The following is a 16,434-nucleotide window of genomic DNA, read 5'->3' as shown; positions in this document are numbered from 1 at the left end:
TAGCAAAATAAATAATAGTAATAACGGATTATAATCTATAGAATAAAAGATGAATGCATGAGTAATCTATAATAATATATCTGATGAATGAATGAGTGAATGAATGTATAAATGAGGGAGAAGGGAAAGTTCTTCCTTACAGTATAATGCTGATTATAAATGTAAAAAGAATAATGGAATTAGAAAATCACCATTTGGCAATTATCATAGGAATAACTGATTCAGACAGAAATTATTAAAGAATGCTAAAACTAGTTCATACAAGATTGATGAGGAAGGAATAGGATATTTATATACTCTCAAAGTAGCTCCCCCCAAAATACTTATTAACTTTGCTGTGGAGAAACCTGGTAGATACCATTTTAACTGAGTTAACATTGGCTGACTAAAATAAAAAGGATGGACAAAAACAAGCATTGGCAAGGACATGGAGAAAGCAGAACACTTATACATTGCTGGTGGGAATGTAAAATGGTGCAGCCGCTTTGGAAAATAGTTGGCAGTCTCTCAAAACATTAAACATAGAGTTACCATATGACCAAGCAGTTCCACTGTTAAGTATATACCCAACAGAACTAAAAATATATGTTCACAAAAAAACCTGTACACGAATGTTCACAGCAGCATTATCCATAATAGCTAAAAAGTGAAAACAATCTAAATGTCTATCATCTAATGAATGGATTAAAAAACTGTAGTATATCCATACAATGGTGTATTAGGGTTCTCCAGGGAAACAGAGACAATAAGATGTGTGTGTGCATGTGTGTGTGTGTGTGTTGTGTGTGTGAGTGTGTAGAGATTTATTTTAAGGAATTGGCTCATGCAATTATGGAGACTTGAAGAGTCTGAAATCTGCAGGGTAGGCCTGTGGTACAGCAGGAGACCCAGGGAACAGTTGCAGTTTGAGTCCAAAGGCAATCCTTTGGTAGAATTCCTTCTTGCTTGGGGGAGGTCAGTCTTTCTCTATTAAGGCCTTCAACTGATTGGATGAGGCCTTACATTATAGAAGGTGATCTGCTTTACTCAAAGTCCACTGATTTAAATGTCAGTGTCATCCAAAAAACACAGAAACATCCAGAATGTTTGACCAAATATCTGGGCAACATGGCTCAGTCACGCTGACAAATAAATTTTTTTTTAAATAAATTTATTTATATTTATTTTTGGCTGCATTGGGTCTTTGTTGCTGCACGTGGGCTTTCCCTAGTTTCAGCGAGTGGGGGCTACTCTTGTTTGCGGTATGCTGGCTTCTCATTGCAGTGTCTTCCCCTGCTGTGAAGCACGGGCTCTAGGCACGCGAGCTTCAGTAGTTGTGGCACACAGGCTCAGTAGCTGTGGCTTGCGGGCTCTAGAGCGCAGGCTCAGTAGTTGTGGCACACGGGCTTAGTTGCTCTGCGGCATGTGGGATCCTCCTAGACCAGGGCTCGAACCCATGTTTCCTGCATTGGCAGGCAGATTCTGAACCACTGAGCCACCAGGGAAGCCCGACAAATAAAATTAACCGTCACAAGTGGGCTATTACTTGACAACAAAAAAGAATGACGTACTGATGCATGCTACAACATGGATGAACCTTGAAAACTTTATGCTAAGTGAAAGAAGCCAGACACAAAAGGCCACATATAATATGATTCCATTTATATAAAACATCCAGAATAGGCAAATCCACAGAGACAGAGAGTCATCTGATTAGTGGTTGCCAGGGCTGGGGCATGGGGAGTGACTGTTGAAGTATATGGGGTTTCTTTCTGGGGTGATGAAATGTTCTGGCATTGGTGGTGATGGCTGCATGACCTTGTGAATATACTAAAAACCACCAAATTGCATACTTTAAAAGGGTGAATTTTATGGTTTGTGAATTATATCTCAAAAAACAAAACAAAAGGTTAACATCACCAGTAATGAGACAAATCGACATTGTGTGGCTCCCAATACCATGCTCTTAGGATGGAGAATCACATCGGGAGTATTCTTGCCCAAATACATAACCTAAATCTAATCATGAGGAAACATCAGACAAACCCAAAGTGGCCTACATTTCAAAAATATCAGGGTTATAAAAGGAAATACTGAGGAAGTACTCCAGACAGAAGGCAAACAAATGCAACGCATGATCCTGGATTAGACCCTGGACCACAAAGGAAAGAGTGATTATAAAGGACATTGTTGGGACAACCAGCAAAACTTGAATGGGGCTGGCAAACTGGATGATAGTATAGTATCAATGCAGGTTTCCTTGTTTTGACAGATGTACTGTGGTTATGCAGGAGTGTCCTTGATTTCAGCAAATGCATACTGAAGTATTTAAAGGTAAGTGGACATAAAATTTGTGTATTACTCACAAGTGATTCAGAAAAACTATATACAGCATATATAACCTGTGTAAAAAATATATCTATATATATATAAAGAAAGAGGGAGAGAGAGGATGACAAAGCAAACATAAGAAGTTAACAACAGGGAGATCTGGGTGGGAATATACTGGAATCCTCTGAACTATTCTTACAGCTTTTCTGCAAGTTTGAAATTATTTCAAAATAAAAAGTAAATTAGAAAAATATATAAAATATATCCACAAAGAGACTTGTTCAAGAAAAATAAACCTTTGCTTTGCAACGCTATTGTGAGGACTGTGCCTGGCACACAGTATATGCTCAATAGCTGCTGCCACTGCCAACTTCTCAGGACTGAGAAATAGAGGCACTTCTCACAAGAAGTCACAAGGGGGCATCTGAAAGCCAAGAAACAAGGTCTAGCACAGAGCTCCCCTGGGCCTGCAGTGCTGAAGATGGGGGTTGTCAACCCTTCCTTACCCAGAATGCATTCCTCAACCCAAAAGGAAAAAAAAGCTTTGTCTGCTGCAAACTGGGGATTATTCCATTCACAGTAGATAAGGCTTTGGGGTACCTGAGAGCTAGCCTCTGCTCCTTCTGTTTGGGTCTGGACTTCAGGACAGCTGTCAAGGGTTACTGCATCTATCACAATCAGGATGTCAACTCTGGAGACCTGTGAAAAGGGGCTTGTAAATATGATAGCAATGGAGAAGAACGAGTCCTGGAATGGGAACTCAGAGACATACTTTTGTGAACTTAGCTATATTCTTCCTCATCCTTTTTTGTTAGTCTGACTTCTTAGAGGTTCCACCTGGACCTCCTAGGATTCAATGTTTCTGAGCTCTGGAATATGTCCGTTTGGGTCTACCTGACCCTATCACAAATCACTCCTTGAATGAAATTGCTCTAGTCCCAGAGGTCTTGTGACCACATGGTATAGTGGAAGGAGCATGGGCCTTGGAGACAGACTGAGCAAGGTCCAAATCAAGGCTCTGGTACTTAATTCCTTGAGTCTCAGTTTTTAATTTAGTTGTGGAGAGCGGGGGCTACTCTTCATTGTGGCGCACAGGCTTCTCACTGCGGTGGCTTCTCTTGTTGTGGAGCACGGGCTCTAGGCACGCAGCCTTCAGTAGTTGTGGCACATGGGCTCAGCAGTGTGGCCCGCGGGCTCTAGAGTGCAGGTTCAGTAGTTGTGGTGCATAGGCTTCGTTGCTCCGCAGCATGTGGGATCTTCCCAGACCAGGGCTCGAACCCGTGTCCCCTGCATTGGCAGGTGGATTCTTAACCACTGTGCCACCAGGAAAGTCCCTCTTTATCCTTTAGACAGGAATAATACCATTTCCTTTTTAAGAGTGTTATGAGGATTAAATATTTACATACAGTACCTAGAACAGGGTAGATACCCAGTAGATACTCAATGAATTATACTATTTTATTTTCGATTTGGTTTAGGCAAAAGCAACTGGAAGGAAAATATGGGATTTAAAGTTAAGATAAACTGTGTTCAAGTTCCTACTCTCTATGACCCTTGGCAAATCACTAGATCTCATTGAGTCTCACCACTAGCATTTTTTTTTTTGTGGCTGCGCTGTGTGGCTTAGAGGATCTCAGTTCCCTGACCAGGGACTGAACCTGGGCCACAGCACCAAAGGCCCAGAATCCCAACACCAGGCCACCAGGGAACTCCCTACCACCAGCCTTTAAGAACTCTGTAAACCATAATATTACCCCAGCTAGGAATTACCTTCTTCTTTTAAATAAATCCTGATCTTAGCCTACATGGCCAGCACAAGGGTTGCTTTTCTCTAATAATGTAATTGATATGGTATTCATACTCTGGAAATGAATGACCATGCCGCACAGCATGCGGGATCTTAATTCCCCGACCAGGGATTGAACCCATGCCCCCTGCAGTGGAAGTGCACAGTCCTGACCACTGGACCACGAGGGAAGTCCAAACTTTGGAAATTATTAAAAAGAATGAGGGATTGAGCTCTGCCCACCAGAGCAACAGCCAGCTCTACCCACCACCAGTCCCTCCCACCAGGAAACTGGCACAAGCCTCTCAGATAGCCTCATCCACCAGAGGGCAGACAGCAGAAGCAAGAAGAACTACAATCCTGCAGCCTATGGAACAAAAACCACATTCACAGAAAGATAGACAAGATGAAAAGGCAGAGGGCTATGTACCACATGAAGGAACAAGATAAAACCCCAGAAAAACAACTAAATGAAGTGGAGATAGGCAACCTTCCAGAAGAAGAATTCAGAATAATGATAGTGAAGATGATCCAGGACCTCGGAAAAAGGATGGAGGCAAAGGTCGAGAAGATGCAAGAAATGTTTAACAAACACCTAGAAGAATTAAAGAACAAACAAACAGAGATGACCAATACAATAACTGAAATGAAAACTACACTAGAAGGAATCAATAGCAGAATAACTGAGGCAGAAGAACAGGTAAGTGACCTGGAAGACAGAAGGGTGGAATTCACTGCTGCGGAACAGAATAAAGAAAACAGAATGAAAAGAAACGAAGACAGCCTAAGAGACCTATGGGACAACATTAAACGCAACAACATTCGCATTATAGGGGTCCCAGAAGGAGAAGAGAGAGAGAAAGGACCCGAGAAAATATTTGAAGAGATTATAGTCGAAAACTTCCCTAACATGGGAAAGGAAATAGCCACCCAAGTCCAGGAAGCGCAGCGAGTCCCATACAGCATAAACCCAAAGAGAAACACGCCAAGACTCGTAGTAATCGAACTGGCAAAAATTAAAGACAAAGAAAAATTATTGAAAGCAGCCAGGGAAAAACAACAAATAACATACAAGGGAACTCCCATAAGGTCAACAGCTGATTCCTCAGCAGAAACTCTACAAGCCAGAAGGGAGTGGAATGATATACTTAAAATGATGAAAGGGAAGAACCTACAACCACGATTACTCTACCCCGCAAGGATCTCATTCAGATTCGATGGAGAAATCAAAAGCTTTACAGACAAGCAAAAGCTAAGAGAATTCAGCACCACCAAACCAGCTCTACAACAAATGCTAAAGGAACTTCCCTAAGTGGGAAACACAAGAGAAGAAAAGGACCTACAAAAACAAACCCAAAACAATTAAGAAAATGGTCATAGGAACATACATATCGATAATTACCTTAAACGTGAATGGTTTAAATGCTCCAACCAAAAGACACAGGCTTGCTGAATGGATACAAAAATAAGACTCATATATATGCTGTCTACAAGAGACCCACTTCAGACCTAGGGACACATACAGACTGAAAGTGAGGAGATGGAAAAAGATATTCCACGCAAATGGAAATCAAAAGAAAGGTGGAGTAGCAATACTCACATCAGATAAGATAGACTTTAAAATAAAGAATATTACAAGAGACAAGGAAGGACCCTACATAATGATCAAGGGATCAATCCAAGAAGAAGATATAACAATTATAAATATATATGAACCCAACATAGGAGCACCTCAATACATAAGCCAACTGCTAACAGCTATAAAAGAGGAAATCGACAGTAACACAATAATAGTGGGGACTTTAACACCACACTTACACCAATGGACAGATCATCCAAAAAGTAAATAAATAAGGAAACAGAAGCTTTAAATGACACAACAGACCAGATAGATTTACTTGATATTTATAGGACATTCCATCCTACAACAGCAGATTACACTTTCTTCTCAAGTGCACACAGAACATTCTCCAGGATAGATCACATCTTGGGTCACAAATGAAGCCTCAGTAAATTTAAGAAAACTGAAATCATATTAAGCATCTTTTCTGACCACAAAGCTATGAGATTAGAAATGAATTACAGGGAAAAAAATGTAAAAAACACAAACACATGGAGGCTAAACAATATGTTACTAAATAACCAAGAGATCACTGAGGAAATCAAAGAGGAAATCAAAAAACACCTAAAGACAAATGACAATGAAACCACAATGATCCAAAACCTGTGGGATGCAGCAAAAGTAGTTCTAAGAGGGAAGTTTATAGCTATACAAGCCTACCTCAAGAAATAAGAAAAATCTCAAATAAACAATCTAACCTTACACCTAAAGGAACTAGAGAAAGAAGAACAAACAAAACCCAAAGTTAGCACAAGGAAAGAAATCATAAAAATCAGAGCAGAAATAAATGCAACAGAAACAAAGAAAACAATAGCAAAGATCAATAAAGCTAAAAGCTGGTTCTTTGAAAAGACAAACAAAATTGATAAACCATTAGCCTGACTCATGAAGAAAAAGGGGGAGAGGACTCCAATCAATAAAATCAGAAACGAAAAAGGAGAAGTTACAACAGACATCGCAGAAATACAAAGCATCCTAAGAGACTACTACAAGCAACTCTATGCCAATAAAATGGACAACCTGGAAGAAATGGACAAATTCTTAGAAAGGTATAAACTTCCAAGAGTGAACCAGAAAGAAATAGAAAATATGAACAGATCAACCACAAGTAATGAAATTGAAACTGTGATTAGAAATCTTTCAACAAACAAGAGTCCAGGACCAGATGGCTTCACAGGTGAATTCTATCAAACATTTAGAGAAGAGCTAACACCCATCGGTCTCAAACTCTACCAAAAATTGCAGAGGAAGGAACACTCCCAAACTCATTCTATGAGGCCACCATCACCCTGATACCAAAACCAGACAAAGATAGCAGAAAAAAAGAAAATTACAGACCAATATCACTGATGAATATAGATGCAAAAATCCTCAACAAAATATGAGCAAACAGAATCCAACAACACATTAAAAGGATCATACACCATGATCAAGTGGGGTTTATCCCAGGGATGCAAGGACTCTTCAATATACAAAAATCAATCAATGTGATACACCGTATTAACAAATCGAAGAATAAAAACCATATGATCATCTCAATAGATGCAGAAAAAGCTTTTGACAAAATTCAACACCCATTTATGATAAAAACTCTCCAGAAAGTGGGCATAGAGGGAACCTACCTCAACATAATAAAGGCCATATATGACAAACCCACAGCAAACATCATTCTCAATGGTGAAAAACTGAAAGCATTTCCTCTAAGATCAGGAACAAGACAACGATGTCCACTCTCACCACTATTATTCAACATACTTTTGGAAGTCCTAGCCATGGCAATCAGAGAAGAAAAAGAAATAAAAGGAATACAAATTGGAAAAGAAGAAGTAAAACTGTCACTGTTTGCAGATGACATGATACTATACACAGAGAATCCTACAAGATGCCAACAGAAAACTACTAGAGCTAATCAACAAATTGGTAAAGTTGCAGGATACAAAATGAATGCACAGAAATCTCTTGCATTCCTATATACTAATGATGAAAACTCTGAAAGAGAAATTAGGGAAACATTCCCACTTACCACTGCAACAAAAAGAATAAAATATCTAGGAATAAACCTACCTAGGGAGACAAAAGACCTGTATGCAGAAAACTATAAGACACTGATGAAAGAAATTAAAGATGATACCAACAGATGGAGAGATATACCATGTTCTTGGATTGGAAGAATCAATATTGTGAAAATGACTATACTACCCAAAGCAATCTACAGATTCAATGCAATCCCTATCAAATTACCAATGGCATTTTTTACAGAACCAGAACAAAAAATCTTAAAATTTGTATGGAGACACAAAAGACCTCGAATAGCCAAAGCATTCTTGAGGGAAAAAAGCAGAGCTGGAGGAATCAGACTCCCTGACTTCAGAGTATACTACAAAGCTACAGTAATCAAGACAATATGGTACTGGCACAAAAACAGAAATACAGATCAATGGAACAAGATAGAAAGCCCAGAGATAAACCCATGCACCTATGGTCAACTAATCTATGACAAAGGAGGCAAGGATATACAATGGAGAAAAGACAGTCTCTTCAATAACTGCTGGGAAAACTGGACAGCTACATGTAAAAGAATGAAATTAGAACACTCCCTAACACCATACACAAAAATAAACTCAAAATGGATTTGAGACCTAAATGTAAGACCGGACACTATAAAACTCTTAGAGGAAAACAAGGAAGAACACTCTTTGACATAAAACACAGCAAGATCTTTTTTGATCCACCTCCTAGAGTAATGGAAATAAAAACAAAAATAAACAAATGGCACTTAATGAAACTTCAAAGTTTTTGCACAGCAAAGGAAACCATAAACAAGATGAAAAGACAACCCTCAGAATGGGAGAAAATATTTGCAAACGAATCAATGGACAAAGGATTAATCTCCAAAATATATAAACAGCTCATGCAGCTCAATATTAAAAAAACAAACAACCCAATCCAAAAATGGGAAGAAGACCTAAATAGACACTTCTCCAAAGAAGACATACAGATGGCCAAGAGATGCATGAAAAGATGCTCAACATCACTAATTATTAGAGAAGTGCAAATCAAAAGTACAATGAGGTATCACCCCACACTGGTCAGAATGGGCATCATTAAAAACTCTACAAACAATAAATGCTGGAGAGGGTGTGGAGAAAAGGGAACCCTCTTGCACTGTTGGTGGGAATATAAATTGATACAGCCACTATGGAGAACAGTATGGAGGTTCCTTAAAAAACTAAAAATAGAATTACCATATGATCCAGCAATCCCACTACTGGGCATATACCCAGAGAAAACCATAATTCAAAAATACACATGCACCCAATGTTCACTGCAGCACTATTTAGAATAGCCAGGTCCTGGAAGCAACCTAAATGCTCACTAACAGACAAACGGATAAAGAAGATGTGGTACATATATATAATGGAATATTACTCAGCCATAAAAAGCAGCGAAGTTGGGTCATTTGTTGAGACGTGGATGGATCTAGAGACTGCCATACAGAGTGAAGTAAGTCAGAAAGAGAAAAACAAATACCGTATATTAACGCATATAGGTGGAACCTAGAAAAATGGTTTCTGCCCAGTTTGCAGGGCAGAAATTGAGACACAGATGTAGAGAACAAACATATGGACACCAAGGGGGGAAAGCGGTGGGGGGTGGGCGTGGTGGTCTGCTGAATTGGGCGATTGGGATTGACATGTATTCACTGATGTGTATAAAATTGATGACTAATAAGAACCTGCTGTATAAAAAAATAAATAAAATAAAATTCAAAATGAAAAAGAATGAGGAAGGTCTGGACTTCCCTGGTGGTGCAGTGGTTAAGAATCCGCCTGCCAATTTAGGGCACACGGGTTCGAGCCCTGGTCCAGGAAGATCCCACATGCCACAGAGCAACTAAGCCCATGTGCCACAAGTATGGAGCCTGTGCTCTAGAGCCCGTGTTCCACAACTACCGAAGCCCACGTGCCTAGAGCCTGTGCTCTGCAATAAGAGAAGCCACTGCAATGAGAAGTACACACACCGCAACGAAGAGTAGCCCCCGCTCGCCACAACTAGAGAGAGCCCATGCACAGCGGCAAGGACTCAGCGCAGCCAAAAATAAATAAATAAAAAAAATTGAGGAACGTCTAAATGTACTAAGATGGAAAGAACTCAGAGATACTAAGTGAAAATAAGCCATGGAATACATACATTATGATTCCATTTTTATGTTTAAGGAAAAAAAAGAGGTGACCATGTTGTATCCTTGCTTAAAACCCTTCTGTGGTTCCCCATAGCCAATGAAGTGAAGTTCAAGCTCCTTACCTGGCATTCAAGGCCGTTCACTATTTGGACCCTGTCAACCTCTCCAGCCTCATCTCCTATAGACCAGCCTGGCCATCCCTTGAGCCCTGAGTTCCATCTATGACGAAATTGCCCTTCACCATTTTTTTCTCTAGGTCTCAAGAATCAGAATCACCTGGGAGTCTTGTTAAAATACTGATTGTGGGCCCCATCCATAGAATTTCTGATTTAAGTCTGAAAGGGTCGGGGGGGGCGGTGGTTTCCAAGAATTTCTATTTCTAACAAGTTCCCAGGTGATCGGATACAGCTGTTATGTGGTCCAAAGGGACCACACTTTGACAGCCGCTGCCTTTACAATTATATGATTCAACTTCATCACCTGTATTAAGGGTGACCAATCATATCAGTTTGCCTGGGACAGAAGGCATGTAGCAGAAAACCCCTCAGTCCAAGGAAAACTGGGAAGGTTGGTTACCCTACCTGTCTAAGAATCTTTCCCAGGTTGCGTATGGGATATTTACTGCTACTGTCAAGTAGTCCTACCCTACAGCCAGGATAACAGGAAGTGCCTGAGAAGGGAATCCCATCACCAGTGACTGACATTTTGCTAGAGCAGGAGTATTTAACAAAGATTCTCAAATTCAGACTCCTCCAAACATATTTTCTTTATTTCCTCCAGAGAACAGGCTTCAGTCCTCCGGTCCTTGTAAACATTTAACACAATCAGTGTGACAAACTATAAGCATCCATATCCTTGTCCTATGTTGCTGGGGTGAGTTTAAGGGAGAAGTTGGGACAAATGCAGCGAGCAAATGTGAGCTTCTTACTCACTTCAAAGTGGGTCCTGTCATGGAATGATAGCTCCACATGGGCCAATGCAGCTGACTTTTTGTTTCTTCCAAAGGGTACCCAATACAATAAAGGGCACCCATGGTCCTTCCATGGTCCTTGATGATGTTTCTGCTCACTGCTGGTCAGAGTCAATCTTTTTCATTAACTGGGACTCCTCTTCCCAAGGGGTCAGAGGTCAGAGAGCTGATAGCGTCGCACAAGACCATCTCGACAACACGTGTAGATCTGCTTCTCCCATGTGGCTACCTGAAACACAAGAGTTCATAGCTCAAAGGAAGCCTGGGATTCTTCCATTTCAAAAAAATAGAGCCTTGTCATTGACCCCTACTAGTACAAATGAGTCTGAGAAGCTTTATTGACTCCAAAGACAAGACTTACATCCATGATATATATAAAAAAAAAATAGCTGGCCAGAATCAAGGGGGCTCATGACTACAGAACAGAGAAACTAAGTGGCCAAGTGGAGAACAAACCCACTAGCACTGTGCATGGTTTAGCGCAGACAGTGTGTACTGGGGGAGCAGATGGTCCATAGAAAGGCCTGGGTATCCTTGAACCTCATAAAATTATATGCAAAGGAGTTCTCAAAATGTGCCTTTTTTTTTTTTTCTGAAGAGGATTTCATCAAATTCTCAAAGTAGTCTGAGACCCAGAGAAGGCTAAGCACCACTAATTTAATGGAAATGGCATGATTTCTGGAGTTAGCTTAATCACAGGTTTGCTAATATGTAGCTGCATGACCCAGAGCAACTTTCTCAACCCCTCTGGGCCCATCTTTTCATTTGTAAAATGAAAATGATACGTTAATCCACAAGACAGAACAATATGCAGGAATTTTAAAAAATGAAATGTATCTATTATATATTCATTTGTCTGGAAAGAGCTCCAAAATGTCATGTAAAATAACCCAAGTCATAGAGCAATACATATAGAATGATCCCAATTATGTACAAAGTAAAGACAAAACTATATTATTTACATAAATACACAAAGATGTAAGTGCAAATTCTCCAAAAACAGTCTTAAAAGATACATGTCAAACTATTAATGCTAGTTACTTCAGGAAAGAGTGGAACCAAAAAAGTCTTAAAGCAGACTTTGAAGTCTGTACCAGTCTGTACTGTTTGAATTTTTATAAGTATGCATTAATTATAAAATTTTTTTAAATTATAAGAAAAAATAGGAATAATAATATTATATCTCAAGGGATGATAACAACTATTAAATAAGATAACATACGTAAAAACATCTAGAACAATATCTGGTCAACAAATATTCTTTCCCCTTTCATTTTTCTCTTTTCACTCTAACCAAATCAGTCTTGAACTTAAATAATAATAATAACAACAACAATAGTAATAATAGCTAATGTTTACAGAATATTTAAAATATACAAAGAAATTTCATATGCATTATCTCACTGTTATCCTCATTTTACAGACAAATTGACAGACTGAGGAGGTAAAGTGATTTTTTAAGTTTCCAGAGCCAGTAAGTGATGAAGTCACTTCTGACTCAAAATTATTTCTTCCTATCCCACCGCTTAGTATTGTATTACCCCTAATAACCACAAAGTATCTGGATTCAGTCCCCTCAAAAGCCCTAGGTCCCAGGTGAGAATCACCCAGGCCTGGTCTCCTCTCAGGTCTGTACCTTGTACACAGGGTCACAGTCAGCCCCAGTGAGCTCAATGACATAGTCTAAGTCTTGCTGGACAATGAAACAGCTTCCATCACCTAAAAGGCAGAAAGAAAACTTAAGATAACTGAAGAGAAAGCTGCATGCAAAGTTAAAAAAAAACCAAACCCCTCAACATTTTAGTTTATTTCTGTACGTCACTAGCCTAAAGAAGATTGTCCTAAGACACAGAATGGTAGACAGGACTCATTATGTGGGCCAAATATGAGGACCTACAGTGACTGCCTAAAATGCTGGCCTTGAGAGGATCTGAAGGCCAAGTGCAAGCTCAGAGTTATCTTTGATTAGCAATAACTGCTAAGGGCACAGAGCAAGCAACTGTAGGCTTATACATATATTTGCAAACTTATCCTAGACAATGATTTTTAACAGGGAATTTGCCTGTATAAATGTTTTCTTTAAGAAAACTATGCTCCCAGGACTTCCCTGGTGGCTCAGTGGTTAAGAAACCGCCTGCCAATGCAAGGGACACAGGTTTGAGCCCTGGTCCGCAAAGATCCCACACGCTGTGGAGCAACTAAGCCCACGCACCACAACTACTGAGCCTGCGCTCTAGAGCCCACAAGCCACAGTTACTGAGCCCGCATGCCATAACTACTGAAGCCTGTGCGCCTAGAGCCCGTGCTTTGCAACAAGAGAAGCCACTGCAATGAGAAGCCCGTGCACCGCAACAAAGAGTAGGCCCCGCTCGCCACAACTAGAGAAAGCCCACGCAGAGCAACAAAGACCCAACACAGCCATACATACATACATACATACATACATACATAAATAAATAAATATAAAACAACTATGCTCCCAAATTATTCTTCAATCTATAAACTTGACCACATAAATCAGGCAAAGGAGAAAAGTTATACCAAGAAAATAAAAGTATATCTAATTTTTAAACTTAATTTTCTCAGAATAGTATGCTCAAATGAAACTTGGAATGATCTATAAACTGCTGAATGGGTGACATTTTTGTTCCTGTTTTATTTAATATAAAAGTAGCACGTGCTCACTGAAGAAAACTTTAAAAATAAAGAAACAGGGACATCCCTGGTGGTCCAGTGGTTAAGACTCCACACTCCCAATGCAGGGGGCACAGGTTCAATACCTGTTTGGGGAACTAATATCCCATATGCTGAACGGTGCAGCCAAAAAGAAAACAAATTAAAAATAAAAGTAAAGAAACAGAAGCAAAAAAATCACCCATATCTACCACTAAATATAATTACTGTTCACATTTTAATGTATTTTTCCAACCTTTTCTGTGTAAATTTTTATTTTACATGGTTGAGAGCATACTGCATAAAAGAATATCTTTATGCATAAGGTTTTTTTCTATATTAAGATTATGACTTTGTATAGAACCCTGGAAAAGAATCAAAAGATATTAATTAACCATTTGAAACTTTTTGGAAATCTGAAAAACTGCTTTCCAAATTACCTGTTAATCAATTTTAATTTATCTGTTAATCTATACTGCAACCAGCAGCATACAGGAGGAATTTATCATTTCTTGCATTATTATTATTAAAAATAATCTTTTCCAAAAAAGGATTCATATATATTTTAGAGATACATATAGAAATATTGACAGGGGAGATAAGAAAGTCTGATTACCATAGCTCTTATTCTGCACTCAGGTTTCTATACACAAATCTACTTGATAAGCCCCAGCTCTATTCCCATTCCCTCTAGGAAGCCATTTCTAACCACCCCATATAGTAAACCCTTCCTCCCATCAACCTCTTGTAACACTTATTATTCCTTTGATACTTCCACATATCTTTCCCTATAGCATAATTCTACTTTTTGTGAGTGTGTGCTTTTTCACTGGATCATGATGAGAAGAAACACTTTTTAGGAGGGCTTATAGGGCAAGGGGTAGTTACAGGAGTAAGAAGAAACTGTCACTTATAGAATGTCTACTTTATGTCGAGTACCTATTTTATCTCTAAGTAAACTGAGAGTTAGAAAAGTGAAGTGGTTTACAAAGGTCATAGGACTATTAGATTAAACCATATACAACCGCCATTTTTATAAATCAAAAATGGCCATATAGGGCTTCCCTGGTGGTGCAGTGGTTGAGAGTCCGCCTGCCGATGCAGAGGACATGGGTTCGTGCCCCAGTCCGGGAGGATCCCACATGCCGCCGAGCGGCTGGGCCCATGAGCCATGGCCGTTGAGCCTGCGCTCCACACCAGGAGAGGCCACAACAGTGAGAGGCCCACATATCGCAAAAAAAAAAAAAAAAAAGGCCATATATTAGGAATTTCATAGAGCTGAATCTAATAGTAAGTGATGGAGTGAGGATATAAATTCATTGATTAGGTTGTCAGTTTGCATCCAAAATCTATGCTTTTTCTATATCATGCAACTGCCCAATAAAATAAAGGCTAAGTAGGAGATCAGGGCTGGAGCTATGGATTCCAATCATTAACAGCTAACACCATGAGAACAGTTGGTCCTTGAGGAAGCAAGGAGAAGAAAAGGTAGAAGGACAAAGGCTGAACTCAGGAAGTATCTCTGGTTTAGGGACGGCAACAATACTAGGAAGGGCAAAAGGATTCAACGTCAACAAAAAATTAAGAGAACCTACAGTAAGCCATGAATCATGCTAGGCACAATACCAGAGAAATCAGGGAAAGGAGCAGTAACTGGAGAAAGAGAATGATCAGGAGATTAATTAGTATCACCAAAGTCAAAAGACCTCATAGTTTTCAGAAAGAAATAACATAACAGAATCCATTACCACTAAGAATCATGAAAGATGAAACATATGTACTCACTCATTCAACAAACATTTGCTGAGATTCTTCAGTCCTGTGCAAGAGCTGGGGTTACAGAGACGAAGAAGACATGCCACCTGTCCTCAAGGAAGCTTAGGGACTAGTGGACAAGAGAGGACTGTACACATAAAAGGCCACTGGATCTAGCAAGGGGCTCATGATTGGTGGCCTTCAAGAGGGCAGTTTGAACAGAAGGATGGGGATGGAGGGCACACTGCAGAGATTTCAAGGGAAGAGTGTGGTATGGCAGCAAAAGGAATAAAATAAAATAGGATCATGAGTGCCGGCAGCAGCATCAAGGGAAGCTGTCACAAGTTTATGCCAGCTGTACTCTTTTTAAGGTTTTATATAGAGTACCACTGCATCACTAACTGATGCCCAGACACGTGGGAGAAAGAGATTGAGAGAGGGGGAGCGCAGACAGCTAGAAAACTTAGGTGTACAGATTCCTGATTACTTTTTTTTTTTTAACATCTTTATTGGAGTATAATTGTTTTACAATGGTGTGTCAGTTTCTGCTTTATAACAAAGTGAATCAGTTATACATATACATATGTTCCCATATCTCTTCCTGATTACTCTTTGCTATGGTCTAGACATCAAAGGGCTAGGGAAATAAGGCACCATTTTTGACAGGGACGAAAGGGACCTATATCAGAGAGATGACTATGGAAATCTGGATACTGTCGGTTGCCTATTGTTGTTTTCAATGTCTGTGAGTCTGTTTCTGTTTTGTATATAGATTCATTTGTATTATTTTTTAGATTTCACATATGAGCGATGTCATATATTTGTCTTTCTCTGACTTACTTCACTTAGTATAATATTCTCTAGGTCCATCCATGTTGCTGCAAATGGCAATATTTCATTCTTCTTAATGACTGAGCAATATTCCATTGTACATATATACACACCACATCTTCTTAAGCCAATCGTCTGTTGATGGGCACTTGGGTTGTTTCTATGTCTTGGCTATTGTAAATAGTGCTGCTATGAACACTGGGGTGCATGTATCTTTTTGAACTAGAGTTTTTGTCTTTTCTAGATACATCCCCAGGAGTGGGATTGCTGGATAATACAGCAACTCTATTTTCAGTTGTTTATTT

The 16,434-nt window shown here is 39.5% G+C and overlaps 1 protein-coding gene across 2 annotated transcripts in view; it reads right to left on the bottom strand.

Annotated features, from left to right (window-relative positions):
- Positions 1–10,088: 10,088 nt before the first annotated feature.
- PAAF1 (proteasomal ATPase associated factor 1) overlaps positions 10,089–16,434 on the bottom strand; it is a 40,780-nt gene continuing 34,434 nt past the window's right edge. The window contains exons 11-12 of one of the 2 annotated variants that reach the window (XM_022593786.3): positions 12,507–12,589; positions 10,089–11,099 (exon numbers count right to left, since the gene is read on the bottom strand). In XM_022593786.3, the coding sequence (XP_022449494.1) occupies positions 11,022–11,099; positions 12,507–12,589 (161 nt within the window). In that variant the 3' untranslated portion in view covers positions 10,089–11,021. Of the gene's footprint in view, positions 11,100–12,503; positions 12,590–16,434 lie in introns of those variants that run through there. The other variant, XM_022593788.3, reaches the window with a different exon arrangement.

This window comes from Delphinapterus leucas, chromosome 7 (assembly GCF_059928025.1).
Source record: "Delphinapterus leucas isolate spDelLeu-1000000601 "Yukka" chromosome 7, BTC_Dleu_Yukka2, whole genome shotgun sequence".
Taxonomy (NCBI): Eukaryota; Metazoa; Chordata; class Mammalia; order Artiodactyla; family Monodontidae; genus Delphinapterus; species Delphinapterus leucas.
Note: the sequence above shows the minus strand (reverse complement) of the source record. Positions and strands in the feature narration are given on the sequence as shown.